The sequence below is a fragment of the Cupressus sempervirens genome, chromosome 11 (assembly GCF_028749045.1).
Source record: "Cupressus sempervirens isolate cs-2001-9-10 chromosome 11, ASM2874904v1, whole genome shotgun sequence".
Taxonomy (NCBI): domain Eukaryota; kingdom Viridiplantae; phylum Streptophyta; class Pinopsida; order Cupressales; family Cupressaceae; genus Cupressus; species Cupressus sempervirens.
The window spans coordinates 39,586,859-39,608,360 of record NC_143128.1 but is presented as its reverse complement, the minus strand read 5'-3'; the positions used below and the strand labels follow the sequence as shown (position 1 = coordinate 39,608,360).

Genomic DNA, 21,502 nt, shown 5'->3' with positions numbered 1-21,502 from the left:
TCACCTCTGTCTATCACATTTGATCACATGTTGAGTTCTCTCAGTGTATGAATTCATTGTGTACTTATGTTTATATTGGACCTCTGTATCATCCTTGAGATTATGTATTTTCTTGGCATGTGTGTTGTCACTCCTTATATGTTTTTCTCTATTTATGGATGAGTTGCTATCTTCACGAGCATAATGGGATAGGCCTGAGGGTTCCACATAGTAGGGTGGTGATGTCCTTTACCATAGTTAGAGGTTACTATATAGATTGAAGATTCTTCTAGGGATAGAGATTATGAGCACTAAAGGCTCAATGTGTTTCCTTCATCTTGTATCATTGATGTATGTACATATATATGCACTGATGTTATGATATTTCACTTAGTTTTCTTTATGCTATCGATGCTGTAATTTTTTAAAGCAATCAAGTGATTATGAAATTGATGTATGCTATCCAATTCTCCTTAGTGTAGAGCTAGATGTTTATCAATCGTACATTGGTCTCATCATAGGTTTTCCCAATGATTATGACCTTGATGTATGGTATTCAATTCTCCGTAGTGTGGAGCTAGATATTTATCATTCGTCTCTACAACATAAATTGGCATCACTGCCTAGTTTGGTTTTCTAATTAGTTTTGGAAGTTGGGGTGAATTTATTATGCTTTCAAGCTAGTCTCTTAAGGGTTCTTGGATGTCTTCTAGGTCTTGTCAATCTGATTTAAGGATTAGGGTGATACATAAAATGTAACATTTGAATATAAGCTTCATATTCTTCCTTTCTTATACTTAAAGTTATATTTTATGTAATATTCTCATGATTTCTGAGAGTGGTTTCAGCTTCATAGGAGTTAAGATAAAGACTCTAGATTTTAAGGGTTTTGAGGAAACTTTAGACTTAGTCAAATTTGAATTCTTCAATGAATTTTCTCCACCATAGATCTTGCATGGTGATTTGGTTGTATCTTTCCTTTCTTGTTGAGAATTAATCTTATGCACGATCATTTGTGGATTATTGTTTGTACTATTGCTTATGCTTATGGTTAATTGGTAATTAAAATGAATGTCAATGAGATGGGTTTTGAGTATGAACTAGTTTTCTCTTTGTATAGTTGTGGGTTCTTGTTGGCTTAGCCTCTTGTGACTTGTTGAGAAGCAAAATCCTTGTTGGGAAACCTTGTGAAATCTTGTTCTTTATTTCAAGATGATCATGATCTCTTCTGTTGCATGTTGTATCTTGCTTATGTTCATGGTTATGACATGTGTTGGGTGATGCGATGTGCTCCCCTGCCTACAGGTGGTTAATTATGTGGTGTTCCATGTTTACTAATAGTCATGGTTTTTGGTGCAATGGCAAATGGGCCCTAAAATTGGTATCAGAGCCTGGTTTTGGCTTGGTCATGGGTTCAAATCTCCCCGGTGCCTTCCCGACCTGCATAAGCATCTGGTATGCGCGTCAAGGGGGAGATTTTTGGGTGATGCGATGCGCTCCCCTGCCTACAGGTGGTTAATTATGTGGTGTTCCATGTTCACTAACAGTCATGGCTTTTGGTGCAACGGCAAATGGGCCCTACAACATGCAGATTGTTACATGATGTTTATTCCATGTTTCAAAAAAAACCTATTAATTGCATATTTAAGTCTTTGTTCCAAGGTCTCCTTGGTGGAGAATTATATTTTGTATGGATAAACTTAAAGATTTCTTAAACAAAGTTTTTGGAGGAGTGGTGTAGGATCACGCCTCCTAGAATATAGAGTTAGTAATTAGAAGAAAATTTAATAATAATGATGATAGCCATCCATTTATTCAATATAAGCCAACTTATAAGGCCTTGGAACCTTTAGGTGCAATTATGAACTAGGGGTCCACCATAGTCAAAGGGATTTTTTTAATGATTTTCACAAGTATTTATGCTCATAGGGTAGTAGTAGGTGTTTTGGATTTCTGTTTGATTGCAAGGAAGCAACATGGTCCAAAAAGTGCAAATACTGTAAAACTATTTGTCAATGGTGCATAATGCAACTTTGACAACTTTTAGCAAAACATGTCAACTACCTTCCCAAGTGGCCATTGTATTCAAATATTAGTTATAACCATTGAGAAGGATTCAAATAGCCCTCTAGAGGATGAGGGATTGATATTTGGAAGTTTGTGTGAAGGTTGGAGCAATTGAAGTGAACAAAGTATCAAGTTATTGTGTAAACTTGTTGTTTAAGTGACTTGTACAAACTGCATAGATTGGGAAATTTAATACTACATGCATGGTGAGTAGGGTGTCTTATCTATCTACTGCAATTGATTTCATATCTTGAAGTGATTGGATATGGTATATTTTGCAATTTTTGTCTTGGGTGGTCTAAAACCCTCTCAAATATAAGGGTTTCACACAAAAATGACCATATCTTGACTTTCCATTGAAGGATTTCAATGACCATTGGTGAAAAGAAAGTAGGGTCATGTTTCTCTTAGTTTCCAAAGACTTGGTCCTATTCAAGATGGTTTTTTATTTATAGTGCTCAGTCCTAGACCCAAAATCTCAATGTGCTCGGGTAAAAATTGCGTGAAAAATGTATAACAGAGATAGATCTATTTGTGGGGTTCCAATCCGATAATAGAAATGATGTTCTTATCCATGAGGAAAGATACCTAAAGTTTTGGTTTGACCAAGGTACCCTTACATTAGGTAGTTTCTTCACAAAAGTGGTCTAATGAGCCCTATTAGGCCTAGGTGGCTATAGAGGGAATAATGGTTTATTGAAGATTTAGGAATTTGATCCTTTATAGCATGTTGGAAGGATTGAATGGGTATTTGAAAAGTCACTTAGTTCCCTAGGTTATGTGGATAATATCTAAGTTGTTGTCCAAAAACCTTTTAGGTCAACCTAATTGCTTGAGGTTTGTCCACTAGGCTCTTTGGTGATAGATACTTTGTGGCTATTGAGGAACCCAACCAAGACTTGAATCATTGTTCTTCTATTCTAAGTAGAATATCCAAAACATTAGATTGAAGGGTTGATAAGTGTTGGGTAGATTTTCCATAATGGACCTAATTCAAGGAACCTTTCCCCAAAGTATGAAATCAATCCAATTTAATCAATTCTCAAGAGAGTTAGGAAGGTTGTGAGATGTATCTTGAACACATGAGGACTTGCCCAATGTTCCAAGGAAGTGGATGAGTATAGTGAAAGTATTTGTAGGTGCTTTTTTTTGGAAGAAACTTGCGTAGAGGCCCTAACCATTATTTTTGTAGTGCCCTTTGCATCAAGTAGAGACTTGGTTGATCGGTGAAGTGGTGAAGTTTCTTTATATGAAGACACAATCAAAATACTTTAGATTTATTTCACTAAGAGTTTGGAATGCAAGTAAACATCAACACCAGAATATATTCATGATTTTTTCTTTAAAATGGAAGCAACAAACTTATTTTATTTTTGATGTAAGCTTGCTTGAGATAGTGAAAAAATGCAAATACGTAGGAATTAAAAATGAAAAGTGGCTAGAGAGATTTATTTGTACTTCAAAATATGTGGGGAAAGTTGAGTGATGGAATAGAAAATTAACTTAGCTCTTTTTGGTTGGTTGCTTGTGTCAATATTCCTATAAGGTTGTGAGGTTTCATAGGGTAAAATATGAAGTTGTAAGTGTAGGCAAGTAGAAACAATCCAAAAACATTTAATCATCACCTATGTTGAATTCAAAAATTGAAATCATATGAGATTCTTCTGGCTAAGATGGGAATGGAGCATCAATAATAATTCATTTTCTATGCTGGTGAAAGAGGGCTAAGAACATAGATGAGCCTTTTGGCCCAAATTGCTTCTCTAGTGGGAACTAAACCATAGAAAAAGACTTGGAAGAAACATAACAAGCAGTAGATGAATAAGTTGGACATTAGTTTGCATGTCTGCCTTAACAATAATGAAGAGAAAAAAAAGTCTCAAGTTACAAAGATTTAAACAAAATGTAAGATGTAATTGAAACAAAATGTTACTTCCTCTTAATACTAAGAGTATGTGGATATTTGAATTTTCTTAGCCTAAAATCATTGTGAAGGTGGGTGGTTTGAATGAATTATTTAAGGTGGCAAGGCTTCATGAAACACAAATTCCATGATCAATATTCACAATATAAGAGTTGACATCGAAAGGAACTTAAAAATGCATTAATAGTTGTGTTCCTTGGTCCCTTAGGCTGCTCATCGTTGTCAACATCAATAATATTCTTTCATTTGATGTTTGCAAATGCTTTGACAAATATAAATTGTTATTTTTATAGTAGAGCATGTTTATCAAATCCATTATCAAAACAAGGAAACACTTCTATTTACTATGAATGTGAGGTAATGAAATTAAGCATTGAAGCTCTCCTAGACCGTGGAAGTAAACTTAGATTCCATGCATTTAAATTTTTTTTACTGACTATAAGATGAAATTGAAGTTATTAAAAAAATGAAATTTTGAAAATATAAAAATTTCATTAATTTGTTCTTTTAGAATTTTGATTGCATATGTTTCTAATATCAAAATCCTCTCTGGATTCAATTCAGATAAAATGATTTCTTTGATTTCTTCTCAATTCTTGGAAATAAATCTTGCTAGACTTCAGTTCCACCACAACTCTTCAAAGGGAATCCATTAATTATAATTCTCAATAAAAGAGTTTCTTTTAGCTTCAGGTTGTATATGATTCTTTGTGTCATGGATAAAAGAATTCTATTACTCGTAATGTTTAGATAAGTAAATTTTTAACCAAGCTACATAAAGAGTTATGGTTCTATTCTAATGTATAAAAAGCTAGTTTGCGACTTGAACCATATTTGGATTATATGACTTGCAACAACGTCAAATGGACCTCTTGTTTTGTTCGATTATTTCTTAATTGGCTCCCCATGCTAGTCCAATCTGAAAGTTATAAAATCCATTGTACAAGAAAAATTAGATGTAAAGAGGCAAAACAAGTCCATGAAAAAATTAATTTACAAATTTGCACTTGCATGGATTTCATGAACTTCTCCATGTCTTGTCTATTGGCATTATGTTTATTGAAGGATGAACACGATTTCTTTGTTTATGTGCAACGTTTTCTTTATACACATACTCATCTGACTTATGGCTACAGGGCTCCAATGAGGATATGCTCCCTTCAGCAAAGCTACAATACCAAAAACATGTGACACAGTTGTGCCTGAAATTATGTTGAAGGGAACATGCCTTTTAAGTTCTAACAAAATAATCTCCCTCACTAAGGAGCTGCTGCTTCTGAATAGTTCTGAACATGCTGCAAGGATGTACAACCCTGCAGCTGTAGTTAGGCTGCATTAGTCACTCAAAATTTTTAATTGAAAAATATTTCTAGGTTCACAATGTAAGATCAAAATAAAATAAAATAAAATAAAAATAAAGAAATAATGGATTATGAATTTCAATTTGGGATATATGATATCTTTTGCTCTGACAAAACAGATAGTGATTCGAACTTGGCACATGTTTTTGTATCTGAAATGAAACAAACGACACTTGAAACTCTTGCTGGCAACCGACAGAATTTAAATCATTTGACGTAAGGCTTGGCTTGTTTAACAATATGTTTGAACGTTTAAATGTATGACCAAAATATAAATTAAAATTGACTGGGTATGTTAGACTCGTATTTTTCAATTCTGTTGAATTTTCCTGTTGTCCAATATCCAAATGCCGAAGCTTCATGAATCACAGAGAAAAGCTGATAAAAAATTTAGTTGTTTATGATTCTGTTCTAACTAATTGTCTTTTATGTAAGGTCATAAATGAAGGTTTCATTTGAAATATGAACATTTATCAATGATAACAATGAGATAATCATAATATCATATTATGTCATTATTTATAAGTTCAATGTATAAGAGACCTTGCTTTCAGCGTAGACATTCATTTATATTGAAAATAATTTCAGAAAGAAGAATTATACAATAAATAATTTAATTATCAGATTATATTCTGAGAAGAGGCTAGTATAATAATATAACCATAACTATATACTGTTAACAATACACCAACACAATATTTTTGTATTTGATCTAAAATAAGGTGATAGGATACTATATTGATGAAGAAGAAAATTATAAAGAACTCCTTAAGTTCCTCACTGTTAATAGGAATGTGTTCAATTAACTATTGGATGGATAGTTCTAGTTCTTATAGACTTTGTCATGTGTTGCTAAATTTCATAATCATTTTACTTTTAATTTCTTTTAAAACTATTTATCTATTTTTATTTTAATGTTAAACTACGATTAATGTATTGCTAATGTTTAATTGATAACTTCCTTAAACTATCTTCCAATTGTCAGTATAATACCACCCTAATCTGGACTATCATACTATGAAATTAGAAAATAGATGAACATAATTTAACCACTATATTAAATACATGATAATAATTTAACCACTTTATTGTATAATAAAAAATTTATGACAATTATTAAACAATCACACTACCCTATGACAATGTCACTACCATAGTTTTTATTAGCTTAGTCTCATATCACACGACTCATCAGTATCACTTATATTTGTCAAATGCTTATAAATATATCAAATTCAAAGAGACCAGTTTTAGTTGATAAGTAATGTATTTAAAAAACTAGACGACAACTACAAGTCATCAAATCCTGTTTGCCATATTGGTGATTTAGGCATTTTATATATTAGAAAGCTGCAAGCTTTGGTCGCTTTTGTAAACATGACAAAAAGATCTTTCCTCAATGCATTGTAAAAAACCCCATACTTATATTATAAATACAACACTATGGTTCAAAGATTTAACTAATTCAAATGTAGTAGTCAAGAGGGCAAGTTATAATTGTCCCCATCCGCATAAGTATTTGCCTATTTGGTTAAGAAGAAATAAAATATTGAGTTGCTGTAATGATGAGTATATAGAAATTGGTAGACACAACCTACAAATGTTACTGTTCTCTAAAATAACTGTCAACATGTTGGTATGACTCCAAGTCATAGGGGTGAGCAGCAAGGAGAGTTTGTTGCACTCTTTCTGAAGAGTCGTATGTCACAGTATTCCAAAGATGTGAATACTTTTCGTAATTTAGTTTTGAATATAGAGCACTACTGAAAACAATCTTGAAAACCATACTACAAGAATATATTGTATTATGTTTCTATCTGCATTTCATACCCCAGATATTTAATGTTCGAGCAAGAGAAGGCAATTTCGAGAACGACATACTTCGTGTACAAAGCAACACAGCTTTGTTGCCTGGAAAGCACAATCCAAAAAATTGTCATTATAATTCTTAGCGTAGATTCCACAATAGTAATAGAAGCAGTCCTTAAATCAATAATATATTAGAATATTTATCTCAAAAATTTGATAGAGGTAACTCTAATGGCCGTCAGAACAAAGTTGGTCAAAATTGATAGAATGACTTTCATTAGAATATTAGAATGTAAATGAATTAAGAATGTAAATGAATACTCTACATATGAATAAAAATGAAAATATTCTCTCCAACTAGAATGAAAATCATGGAATGCTCAGATGGCAACAACATCTTGAAGATAATCTGCAAGAGCCGCTATGTTATCAGAAATGAGAAACGAGAAAGCAACATAGACGTGACGAGAAACTTCATTTACAAACTAAAACAATACTAAAACTAAAACATGAAAGCCACAAGCAGCAGGTGAGATATTATAATAGCAATAGCGTGGGTGCTGGCAATGCCCAGAAGAACCAAAGAAAACATTAGTATGGTTATAATCACAACTGCATTGATGAGTCTGTGTAGCTGTTTAACTGCAGTTTTGGAGTCGTTTAGAGACCGAGAAAGTAATTTCCTTTCTTCAAAAACATTCATCTGCCACCAAAAAGATAAATTAGACAGTATGTCCCAAGAAAGAGCTGTTAGAACTAGGTATCAATATTGCCTTGTTTAATTTTTTGTGTTGTTTTTGTCATAATAAAACAACAAAATCGAGTCAAAAGAACATTAAATGAGCCCAACATGCCAAGTAAAACTACATCTAGCTATACGTTGGGAGTGACATTTACAAGCTATATGGAACTACTTTTAAATAACATACCATCCAGTTTGTGAGACATGATTCACTGATCCTTCCTGTATCCGAGGCTCCCATAAATTGAGGAAAGATTCCGCTCACCTCTTTTTCACTCATTAACTTTAGTAGGTCATCTTCCTCAATATACCTGCGGAATAAGGGATTCCAATTAACTAGGTTTAAAAATTCTCAAACATATTCATTTTCTTGGAAGTAAATAAACCATGAGCTGTGGATTTTCCTGATATTGTTTGGTCCTATTAATGCTGGTAGGTCCATGCTTTTTCCTTGATGTTTTCGGAAGAGTTAGTTGTTTGAGAACAATGGCCTTAGCACCAGAATGATTATAAAATATAAACTGCTGCATATAATGCTTAGCAATATAGGAGCAAGGATGCCAATAAGAGACATGTTATTTGTGTGAGGATGCCAGTTAAAAAGGCAATGGCATTCTGTTAAGATATAAATAAACCACGAGTAGCATTGTCTGTTACAAAATTTTATTGGAACAGTTTGGCATATCTATGGTTCATTAAATGTTAGATTTCTAATTTTTAGGAGAATAAAAAATAACATAGCTATGACAAAGCATATGTGGGGTGAAGGTATTACTTCAAAAGAGGATGCTTACTCTGTTCTACACTTTGCAACATTTTAAAATATCCTCTTTGCCGTAATTGCGGCTTGACGTTCACTATCAATCTTTGTATCATGTTTGTGGGAATCGGCGGACCTGTCAATTGTATTAGCTATACAAGCAATTCCTGAATACCTAATCATACGAATCAATCTCTTCATATTCCAAGCAGATACATTCCTCTGGTTCAGCTTCTGGAGTTGTTCAATATTTATAATACTGTAGCCCGCTGCCACTTCATGGTCTGCCCTATCATTATTTCTATTATCAGGAGGATCTATTTGAATTTCTATGTGTTCTGCACTCTTCGTAGAAATTTCATCTGGTAGGGCAGGGGATTGATGGATTTTCATCACTGGGGGCGGAAATATAGTTTCAAGTACATATTGATTGAATATGGACTCCTGAATTCTGTCAAAATATGTTTTCACATGAAAATTCAAAGCTAAAACCTTCACCAAAAGTGTCTTCAATAGCCATAAAATTGCAGAGAACAGAAAACAAAACAGGAGCTTCTCAATTGAATCCAACAGCTTCTTATTCCCGGTAGCTCGCTCCACCTGATAAGTTGATAACTCAAACACACCAAAATATTAGAATGGAAAAGAGATTACGAATATAAATGAGGATAAATAAAAATTCCAATTCCAACTCCAACTACAATAACCATAATGCAAATACATCTCCATTAACAATAACAAGTATGAAAATACAATCCGAACAGAAGAGTACCTGTTTATGAAACATAAGATGCCAAGCCAACAAAATTAAGCCAAACCAGAGGCAATTTTTAGCACTACATCTCACTCCATAGACAAAATATAGGACCCTCTTCCTTAAAATAAAATTCCTCTCAATTACGAAAACTGCTACTCGAATTATCCACTGGGAGACCAATCTCCCACAGAAAACAACCAGAACCATAAAAAACCACTTCCATGTATCTAATCCCCAGATAGTATGTTTCTTCAGAGGCCCAGCTATAAGGCTTGATATCAGTCCTGCTATTAGGGCTACAAAAGCTGCACATTACACAAAAAACCATTTGTCACACTCAGAGCACTTGTAATTTCGCGGAATCTCCTCTTCTGTGAAGGGATCATATTCTTCTTCGTGATGATCTGGAAGTGAGGGAGAATTGTTTAGTTTCCTTTCAGCCATTCTCGTAGAGTTTTCCATTGCCTCAAATAAAGAAATTGTATATGACACAGTAAATAAATTACGAACTCGTTGGAATGAAATGAAGAAATTGTATAGGAAAGTTGCATCCATGGCACATTAAATAAGCAATGAAGAACTCGTTAGAATGAAAAACCTTTCCCGTTCCCTTCCAGTCCGCAGTCCGTTCGAATGAAAAACCATTCAAATCCCGCCCGTCCCCTCCACCGCACCCCACACCCCATTCGAAATTACATTGTAACGCTCGAAACAGCGTGAATGGAAGGAAAGAAAGTGAATATTATGAATATGTTAGAAAATATAAAAATTATCAGTTGATTTTATATATTAATAGTATTTGTTGCTTAATGACCTATTAATTTAGGAGCCGATTTAATTGTAAATTCTTATACGATGCATATGTAATTTATAAATTATATTTTTTCTATATTTTTAAATATTACAATTGAGAATGAGCAGTAAGATTAGATTTTTGAAGAGAAGAATATATTATATGTGACTAATTGATGATTTTCAAACGTAGAGCATAATTTCAAAACTTCTAAAATTAGCAATTGCATCTAAGTGTATAATGGATATGAGATATAGAAGGTTAATTAAAAACAAATTGCTCCACTTTAAGTATCAAAAATGACAACAAAAAAGAGAGATCAAAATGACAACAACAAAGAGAGATCATACTCATACAACATTTTGATTCATCTATCTACACTCATTTCAATACTTTCTATATATGAATTTTGATAAGTTTAGTATCTAATAAGACCTTAAATTGCCTCATTCTATGATAAGGAGACTCGTCAAATACTACCAGAGATAATACTATTTCCTGACACTAGAATTGGTCATCCATTTGAATAGATCCCTATGAATCTAGTAAGTTAGTCTAACATTTACCTAAAATTATTTTATATGATCATATCATCAATAATGAACATTTATGCACATTTAGGTATGTAATTGAACACAATTTATAACATTGTTATTTATACTTTGGTTTGCATGATCGTACCTCTCCAAGTGGGGTTCAAGAAGGTTAATGCCATGTTTCATCTTGTTGCATCTTCTTTGTACCTAAAATTAATATAAAATACTTAGAGTTGCATTTCAATCATATTGTTGCAAAGTATTTTATACTCGTATGCATTAGTTTTACATCATGACATCAATGACATACATATATTTAATAGTTGTTCATCTATTTTCTAGGAAATCATAAACCTTCTTTTTGAATATAATAGATCTTCAAGGTTCATTTTATAAACATCATTATTTTAGATGTAATTACAAAATAAGTAGGTATTAAAGATTATTGAACGAATCACACATATGCAAACTGTCCAATAAATTAATTATGTGCAACACTTTATCTCAAATTAGACCAAAAATTAACATTGGATCCTATTGTTGTGAAGTAATTTTTACTAGTTTTATGTATCAAAAAGATGAATGACAAAAGTTAATGAATAAAACCAATATAAAAAAGAAATTAAAAATTACACATTACAACAATGATTATTGTCATTCTCATTTTTCAACATTAGCACAACCTTTCATTGTTCACTTTCCTAAATATGTCTAGTATGTTAGTCTTAGATTTGTTTTGACATTTGAGTGTCAACACACTTAAAAAAATTCTCAAGATGATGCCGAGTATAATACAAAAGCTAAGCTATAGTGTATGTCGAGCTATAGTGTATGCTGAGCTAGAGAATTCAATAGGTGCCGAGTGAAGTTCAAGTGTTAAGCAATCTTTAGGTGCCGAGCAAAGTTCAAGTGCCAAGAAAAGTATAGATGTCGAGTGAAACAAAATTACTATAGGAGCCGAGTGAGCCAATTTTCCAATATGTGCCGAGCATCAGGAACTAGTAAGTGCTGAATAACACAGAATCAACATATGAGTTTGTGCCTTCACAAACTTAGATGTAGACCATTTTTGGAGCTGACATAGGATGAATCTTGAAGAATCTTGAAGATAAGATTGAATCTTTTGCATTACCTATATAATTAGTATGCAACCAATAGGAAAAGTGCAAGAAATGAGCAGGAAATGAAGATTTAATTTTGATTGTAGATTCATACCTAACCCTAAGTCTTTGAAATCTTTAGAAAGAGGATAAAACCCCATTATTTAAGAGAGAGGATATGCATGAAAGAAGTGTATGGGTTAATTATAGGTCAAGTGAAGGATATTCATACCTAACTCATCAAATGAAGGGATCACTTCACCTAATAGGTCAAGTGGTCACATTTCGTCAAATTAAGTACAGAAAAGGCATGAGGGACTGATTTACAAAGTTTGATCATACATCAGTTCCTAAACAAGCAAGTACTAAAAAGAAGAGATCAACATGAACAAAGATGAAAAGTTAAAATTTCAAGATTTCACAAGTGTTTCTGAGTTTTCCTCATATGCCAAGTAAAAATCCAATACATGTTGAGTTGATTGTCAAAATAGTGGCAGCCGAATGATTAGTAGGAGCCGAGTTGTTAGAGGAAGCCAAGTGAAAAAAAAAAAAATTTAGTTGAAGCCAAGTAAAGAATACTCCTATGGAAGCTGAGTGATGAAAAGGCAATGGAAGTTGAGTAATGTAGAATCCTTCATAAGTTGAGTGGATAGTTGTAAACACACTAAGCATTAAATGTGATGAAAATAGGGTATATTATCATATTTTCAATCATTTTTCTTCATCATGGACAAAGAGAAAATATGAGAAAGAGAATAGAATGAGGTTAAAGTAGAGATTCCAGTGTTTAAACAAGATTTCAACAGCATCACAACATGATTTCATCAATCTTAAGGTATTTAGATCTATGCCGAGTTACATAGTTTAATACTTTCTTTGTGTTAAAAACCTAGAATTAACAAAATTGCTTCTAGCTCTACAAAAACTCAGGAGAAGGAACCTTTTGAAGTCTAGCTAGTGTCCAGTGAGGTCAAACAACCTAATTTCTATCCAGTACTAAAGGTTGCATATAAGAATGACCTAACTGGAGCCCTATCCATCACACCCCCTAAGGTTTTAATGGTTCAAGATGTAAGGAGATGCTATAATTGAAAGATTGGAGCCACGTGTGAGATGGAAATGAGAGAATCCTATGAAAAATTGTGTGATAATGGAGTGTTGAAAGAAGAGTTTTAGATTGTTGAAAGTAAGGGTTTAATGCGTGCCCTAGAATTTCTCACCATTTTCAAAATTGAATGGATTAGATTAGTACTCAATCGAATACATGACGGAAGCTTATGGTTGGAAGATGACCTAGTGGAAAGCACGAAAGGAATTGTTCATAGAGTGACAAGGTATCCAACCCTAGATTAGTCGAAGATCCTTAGGAGTGATTCTAAGGAGGCAATTGAGAAGAATACTGGTGCAAAGTGGAATAAGAGAAGGGTGACAATTGACGATCCAAGACCTTCTTTTTGATTTATCTATTAGAGTCATTGCACACAAATTCTAACAATCTAACAGACTCAATAGTGTGTCTTGCATTGCAGTGGCTGTAGGATATAGATTGGTGAAGAAGTATCATACCTATGATCTTGCAGAATAGCAACTACAACAGATAAATGAGAATCTAGCAGCTATCAACAGAACCAAGGGAGCCCAATGTAAATTTGGTGCTATTTTTATATGTATATTCTTTTATGTTTAGAATGAGTTTCCTTCATTTGGTAAAGTAGCATGGAAAACAAATAGGTTTATTATAGCTCAAGTTAATGAATATATAGAACAAATAGGAGCTAATTTTGAGACCTTAATGACTAGTTATTTTGAAGACTTTAAGAAGTTAATGAAGCAAAGGCTAAGAATTCTAGTGTTAGAGAGACATGTAAATGAAGTTTGTTTTCTTGTAGATATAGACTATGCATACATTCAAGCTACCATACGAAGAGTGAGATGGCTAAGACCTCTTGGGTATGAAATAAATATAGATGAAGCATCAATAGAAATAATTGCATTATTGGCAGAGGATATAGACAAGGATGCATCACATTTTGGTACCTATGATGTGGTGAGATCAAAAGTGGATATGGAGTTAAAGACTGCCTCCACTTCAAAAAAGAAAGATAAACTTGTCAAGAAATTAAAAGCCAAATTTGGGAAAGGCACTATACAAGTAGTAGAAGAAGAAGGTGATGATGCCAAGGGTGATGAAGAAGAGCAAGGTCAAGGACCACTTACCTTAACCCAAGGTATGGGGGACGATGCAGATGAGAAGGAAGGTTCTAAGTAGGAAGCACCCAAGGCTAAGACAAAGAAAAGGAAAGCTCAAAAATAGCCAGTTGCCCAGCCAAAAGGAAAGAAGAAGGCAACAAAGCTAAGCCCATCCAAGCCAACTACAAGGGCAAACACCAGGACTAAAACTCAAGGGTAAAAAGAGTAGGAGAAATAGAAGGCAACAAAACAAGGACCTGTAGAGAAAAAGAAAAATCAGAAAGTATGTTGCACCTCCTGAATCAGACAAAGAAAGAATAGAGTCTAATGAAGATCAATTCAAATTGGTAAGTCATTCTACCACATCTAAATTGGAAAGAATTTGCAATAATATTAGAGATAATGCTGATTTAAATTGTCTAAAGACCATTGAATTTAATAAATTGTCAAAAGAATAATAAATCATAGTGGAAGAGTCCATCTACAATATGATGGCTAAGTTCAAGACCACTCCACTTGAACTAGACAACTCAATGCCTAAGGAGCTAAGCTTACTGGTTGAAAATAAATAGCATTACTATCTCAAGATGGAGAAAGAAATAAGGGAGTCAACATTGGCTCATGTAATGCTAGACCTTACAAAAGGTCAAATAAAAAAGGCTAGCAAGAGACATGGGAGCAAATTTGCACCCAAATATAGAGCCTTTAATATTTTGCAAAATCAAATTGAAAATGTTATGACAAATGTGGAAACTAATCTATGGATTGACAACTATGAAGGAAGGATAGGAAGAACCTTTTGAAGTAAGGAATGATGAAGAAGAAGAAACTGGGAAAGATGAAGAAGGAGAGAAAGAGAAGGAAGAAGAAATAGAGGAGAAAACACATGGTGAAGAGTCAATAGCTGAAGAGCATCAGAATGAATAGAGTGTCCAAGACACCCAACTACCACCACCAAGTCCTCCACATACAACACCTATAGAAATAGTAATAGTTAAGGATGTTCCTAACACCACAAGTCAGAACATCAATCCTTTAACTATAGAGGATCTCAAGAAGATTCTTCACCAAACTACATTGCAATCACAATTGTGTACAAATCTAGTTTTGGTGAGTGTGGATGAACTACAAAAGGTTGTAGTAGAAATCACAAGGGAGAAGGTGAACACACAAGAACCAACTTCACAACCTCCCATAGCTACAAAAAATTAACCTAAAGAGCAAGAAGCAGAGGACATAATTGCTAAGGTTGATTCTACCACAAAAGTGACAATAACTGCCAAGAAGCCAACAAAGGAACAAATAGGGCAAGACATTCCTACAACACATGCTCAAGGTAAGTGCTGAATAACGCAGAATTAGCATCTGAGTTTGTGCCTTCAAAAACTTAGATGCAAACCATTTTTTGAGCCAACAGAGAATTTATTTCGGAGGATCTTGAAGATAAGATCAAATCTTTTGCATTACCTATACAATCATGATGCAGCCAAGAACAAAAATGGAGAAGACATGCAACCAATAGGAAAAGTGCTAGAAATGAGCGGGAAATGAAGATTTAATATTGATCATGGATTCATACCTAACCCTAAGTCTTTGAAATATTTAAAAGGAGGACAAAGCTCCATTATGCAAGAGAGATGATATGTGAGAAAGAAGTGTATAGGTGAATTATAAAAAAGTGCAGAAGGGTAAAAAGACTTAGTGAAGAATAGAGCAGCATTGCAGAACCCAGTTGATCAAGAATAGAGTGTGAGAACCTCGAAGTGTAACATATTAGATAAGGCAAGGATCAGAGCATACAGAGTAGAACAAGGATCTAAATTAGCAATTGAGGTTTGCAAGTTATGAGGTCAAGACATTCTTCTATACATTTTAACCATTGTATTGTGAGAATTGAAATCCTATGTTGATAGGTTGGCTTAGCAGCTATATTGGTTTAGCAGCCACATTGTAGATCCTTAACAAGATTGTAAATCCTTTAGTAAGGTAGCATTCCAAGTGAATGTTTGTAAATCCTTTAACCAGGTCACTTTTAATAGGGTGTAAAGTCTTTAATAGGATAGGTCTTTCATAGGGCAGACCATGGAAGTCATCAAACTTGTAATCTTGAATAGTTACACATTGCTATAGTGATATTTTGTGGGTGTCATCCCCACCCTACTTTTACCTTCTCATTTTGGAGGGTTTCTAGGTTACCAAATTTGTGTGTTATCTATTTTCATGCATGCCCTTTACTTTCATGTTTATTAGATGAATTAGATGCATGTGGATGATATCAGTTAAAAGGATTTGAAAAGGTTAAAGTTAGTTAGTTCTAATTCACAACCCCCCTACCCTTCTCAGAAGTAAATCTTCACACTTGTTAATTCCAACATAGTAATCTCTCATGCATAATTTTTTAGGCATGTTGCTAAGAAATAAATTGTTAGAATAGCTTTAAAACCTCCAACAAAGTCCTGACTAATTGCATCATTAAAATTGGAATTAAAGTTTTAATTTAAAAACATAAATATTTGGTTAAATTCAAGAAGCTTATAATCACAATATTGGATTGACAATGGAAAAACAATAAACTAAAATGTAAATATATAAGAGAACTTTGGAGAAAATCTATCCCCCTCAATAATATATAAGCTTTAGTTCTTTGTTTAGGTGTTGCCATATTTTAATGCTTAGCATCAACATGTCAACTCAATAAAAATTGCCCTTGAATGGATATATCAACACTTGGGTTTGTAATCTTTTGCATAGAAAATGTGATAAAAGATTTGACATGAGTAGATAGCAGTGAAAGCATAACCATACATCTGAAATGGAGAGATATAAAGTGGATGGTACTAGAAGATTCCTGAAGAGGTTTCTAGAGGACCATGCATTCAAATTTGAGCTAAAAAGATGAAGTAAAAAATTTCCAAAAAAAAGACTTGATGTGGACAACATTCCTCTTTTAGGATAATGTGAAGCAATCCTCTCTAAGAGTGAAACTAGATAGTGCTACATGTTTTGGTTGTAGTTCATTCTTCTATGTGTTAAGAATTGTCAGAGTCCACTTCAAATAAGGAGATGGATTTGATATAATTAAAATAGTAACAACTCAGAATAACATATATAAATATTTATTTTGATTTATGCTCTTATGGTTGAGTATTAATTGAGTTGCACTCCTATCAGGATTTCAAGAAGGATGCCATTATTTATCTATATTTATAGTGAGGAAGGCATTGCCTCATACCAAGAGTGACTTAGCAAACACGATGAAAATCCACCTATTTGTAGATTCTTTGTACCAAAGATGTGTCTATGTGGGTGTTGTTAGCTTCAAAGAGAATGAGGAGGACATAAGAAGAGCCAACAAGATAAAAATTGATATTTTAAATGTTACTATTATTATCATTTTGTGTTCATTAATCATCTTATACATAAAATCATTATGAGCTTCTCGCTCTTCCTCATTTTATCGTTGGAAAATAAAAGATGCTTCATGCAAAAAAGAAAAAGTAACAACAAATAACTTCTTTCCAAAAAGACTTTAATTTATTCATGTAACATTTCCACCTAACATTGTGGTTTCTAAACTTGTTCAATTCACTTTTGTGGAAATCCACCCCTCCCATTTCTTAATAAAAGAAAACCCCTTCGAACTCACTTGTCAACAACAAAAATAACTCCATTACTTTTGTAGGTAATATTTTTATCTCGATGCTATAAAAAGAGCAATGGATTCTTTGCTAAGCTTTTAAATATAGATCATGTTCAAGTCTTCCCTAAAAAGGAATATACCATGATGTTGTGATTTATCTATGCTCCCTAATACTTATCTCTCTTTTCAATATAGACTCTAAAGTAGGACATATGAAGAGAGATGATGTAGGAGCATCCTGGGCTTCCTAGCTATCTTGATCATCTTTTTGAATCGTGTCAATTATTGTTGAGTTGCAGTTGTTGCTGACTTGCAGTATTTGCTAAGCGCACTAATTTCCAATTGCAATAGTGACCAAGTTTCCTGTGATGGCTGAGTTCCTTCTTTTCTTGAGTCCTATGGTTGCTAAGTTCCTTCAAGTGCTGAGTGAACTCACTGATTTTTTGATGCCTAGTTCCTTCTTTGATTGATTTTTATTGTGTTTGGTTTATAGGGAGAGCTTACTTCATTTAATTTGAGTTATGAATTAATGTAAGGATCGTACATTGGGATGCATGTAGACCATTATGAGGCCATACTTCTCTATTGTAAAGGTCTAGAATCTTCTGTAAGCCATTTTGCCAAGTAGAAGTTGAGTTGTCAGGTTTAGGTTTAAGAGCAAGAAGTGAAAAGTGGATCAAGTAGAAGAATCATAAAACGTAGCAAGTGAGATTTTGGATATTCTAATCACAGTTATATCATGTTGAATGCATTTTTATGTATTTATGATCTTGTACTAGCCATAACCTGAAAGGCCTCATAGCTAGGCATGTTTGTGGATAATCTAATGAATCAATAAAGATATTGCTATTTTTCTCTCTCCTTGATGTTTTTCTCATTGTATTTTCTTCCCTTATGCTCATTCAACACGGTGTTTGGATAGTTAGGTGTGCCTCTTTCCCTAAGTTTCCATCCATCCTTGCGTTAAGAACTTGTGAGATGAAAAATTGTCCAACAAGAAAATAAATAAGACTAAGGGCCCTATCGTCTTGATGGTCAAGAAAGCCCAAGAGGGCTGCCAACCATTTTTTATGCCAAGTTGTTCCCTACTATTGAAAGATCCCAACTGCTTTGTAGAAGGGAAACATGGGGTACTTGTTGTTTAATAAACCATTTATAAAAAATGATGTTCTAATAGATATCTTTATAAGGATGATTGATTGAAAGAAGATAAAAATATTGAGGATGGTTTATTTGAGACATTTTATTTTTTAACGAAGGTAATAGACTTTTTAATGAGAGGAATGCACCTGATATATATTCTAAGATAGAGGGTGTTCTTGAGAATCCAGTTATGTGAATGGATGACTTCTTTAAAATATCTCACAATAATAATAATATTGTGACCAAGGATGATAATATGATGCAGATGAGGGACTTCAAACTGAACAAATACAAAAGATTTTAGAAAATAACTAGTTGTATCCTAGGGATGCTTTCCTAAACACCTCATCTTTAGACCCTATTAGGATCTAGGATCTTGTCACCATTTCCCAATCCCATTCAATATTTATTTAAAATAAAAATTAATCTTTGCATTTGATTCCATATCAAGATATTTCTTAAAATTTAAAAATCCAAGCATGCACCATCATATTAAGTCCTCAAGGCCAAAGACCAAACCTTGTCTCTATATGGGCATGAGAACAAAATATTTCATATTTGAGTCATTCCCATACAAGCAAGTGCCTATAAAAGCCTGGAACCATACCTTTAGAATACATACAACATAAACTCCCATTGATTATACCAAGACATGACACCAAAACATAAAACCCTCCTTGATTTGGCTTCTCGTTGAGCCTATAATCTTGCAACATGCATAACAGTTACATATATCTTCTGCGAACTAAAAAAGAATCAAACTTTCTCTTTGATGGATGATGGAAGACATAAAAATATAGACATTAATACCATTTTTTATGAGTTTCAAATTGTGGAAGGTTGAGCTTTTTAATTTGGTATTCTAAATGGAAACCCTAGGTAAGTTAGGAGGAGTTCACACAAAACATATTGTATCTTATTCAAATCATAGTAAAATTGAGTGAAGACATATGAAAATGAAAGTAAAGACAAATTTTTATCCTCTCTAGACATGTGCATGAATTTTCCTTATTTAGGCCTTATAAATTGTGTTTTAGAGTACGACTACGCGAATGATACAAAAAGAGATATTGTTCAAGTTTCAAAAAATAAATATCCTTCATTTCAACTTCACAAAACACAACCTTTTCATGAAAATAAGTAGTTTTACATTAATCTACACTTTAAAACTTCCCTTACTAATTCCCATTCATTATGTAAAATTTTAACATTTTTTTGACAAGTCTTAGAACCTTTTTACATTTCAAATTTATAACCTTTTTTGCAATTTTAGAAATTTTTAAAATTTTTCATAACCCAAGGCCCATATGACCTAAGAAATAACTTTTAGTGCTTAATAGCCACAAGGAATATGTCATTCCAAGTTCGGTGAACTTACTTCCCAGCCTATTTCCTCCCTTGAGAAACCCAATGATGTTTTGATTTCATTTTCAACCAACCTTTGACTAGCATAAGGGATGAGGAATATTTTTAGAAAAAAACTTATCCAAGCAAGATAATCATTCTTTTTGCATGAAGATCCTATTTTGATTAATCTATATGATGACATGGATGATATTATTGTTAACAATGATGACTCAAATATTGTTTCATTCCTTATTATCTTGATGATATGCATGAGGAAATTGTGGATTTCTTACTTTCTTTCTTTCTTGATTGAAATTGTGACTTACAATTGATTTTATTTTGTTGTAAATATTCAAGACTATGCTAGGTTACTGAGAGGAGAGGGTTGAATCAGTAACCTTAAATTTTTTATCAAATTTAGATCTTAATTGCAATAATCCAATTACCATTTAATCCATTAAATCAGATCTAATTGCATGCATGAGGAGACAATGTATCTGTAAAACTTTAGAGAGGAGGGGACACATCTTAAGGAAGGTAGATGGAAAAATGTTCAAGATTCTTGTACATGTCTTTAAAGTATTTCAGACGTGGAGCTCAATAAAATAGTACCACATTGTGCATGGTTCTCATAGACCCAGTTGCATAGTGCCCTTCATGTGATCGAGCATCCAAGAAAAAGAAATCCCATCTCAAGGTGGTGAACATCTTATGCCATATTCTTCTTGTGATCTCAAATATTGAAGCACAAGTGAAACTGATATGCACCATATAGCTAACAAGCCCACGCAATGTTAACAAAGCCAAAATAGTGTGTTATGCAATGCTTGTGTAGTAAAACATCAAGTGGTATTGGTACTAAGATAATCCCACCATATCAAGAGATGTGTAACCATATTCTCAAAACCAAGCATATCAAGTATAGTAAAGCAATTTTATCCAATTAATAACAGTACCATTAAGTGATTAATACATTTTTACAAATGATAGGTAGAGTTATTAATATGAATAAATACTTGATAAAAACAAAAGAATGTGATTACTATGAATTATACAATGTCAATCAACATAGGAATACATACCTTGATGTGGTCCAAGATTCACACAGTGAGGTATATCAGAAGCATCAATGAACATTTATTAGGAATCATTCAAGAATTAGTAAAGTCAAGGGATTCCCCCCAACTTAACTTCATACTGCAAGGGCATAAGTAAAGTAAACCAAAGAAATAGGATAACCCATGAAAATACCTCTCATCACCAATAAACCAAAGATTTAAAAATTCAATGGATACCCCCTAGCTTAATTTCACATTACAAAATTATTAAGTTATTAGGACAATCCAAGGATTCA

The 21,502-nt window shown here is 33.2% G+C and overlaps 1 protein-coding gene across 1 annotated transcript in view; it reads right to left on the bottom strand.

Moving 5' to 3' along the window:
* Positions 1-10,085, bottom strand: part of LOC149528146 (mechanosensitive ion channel protein 5-like) — a 45,622-nt gene extending 35,537 nt beyond the window's left edge. The window contains exons 1-9 of the mRNA XM_089808018.1: positions 9,998-10,085; positions 9,544-9,704; positions 9,364-9,414; positions 8,718-9,242; positions 8,327-8,406; positions 8,070-8,193; positions 7,650-7,843; positions 7,162-7,242; positions 5,105-5,300 (exon numbers count right to left, since the gene is read on the bottom strand). Coding sequence (XP_089664144.1) covers positions 5,105-5,300; positions 7,162-7,242; positions 7,650-7,843; positions 8,070-8,193; positions 8,327-8,406; positions 8,718-9,242; positions 9,364-9,414; positions 9,544-9,704; positions 9,998-10,085 — 1,500 coding nt within the window. The remainder of the gene's footprint in view (positions 1-5,104; positions 5,301-7,161; positions 7,243-7,649; positions 7,844-8,069; positions 8,194-8,326; positions 8,407-8,717; positions 9,243-9,363; positions 9,415-9,543; positions 9,705-9,997) is intronic.
* Between the last annotated feature and the right edge of the window lie 11,417 nt (positions 10,086-21,502).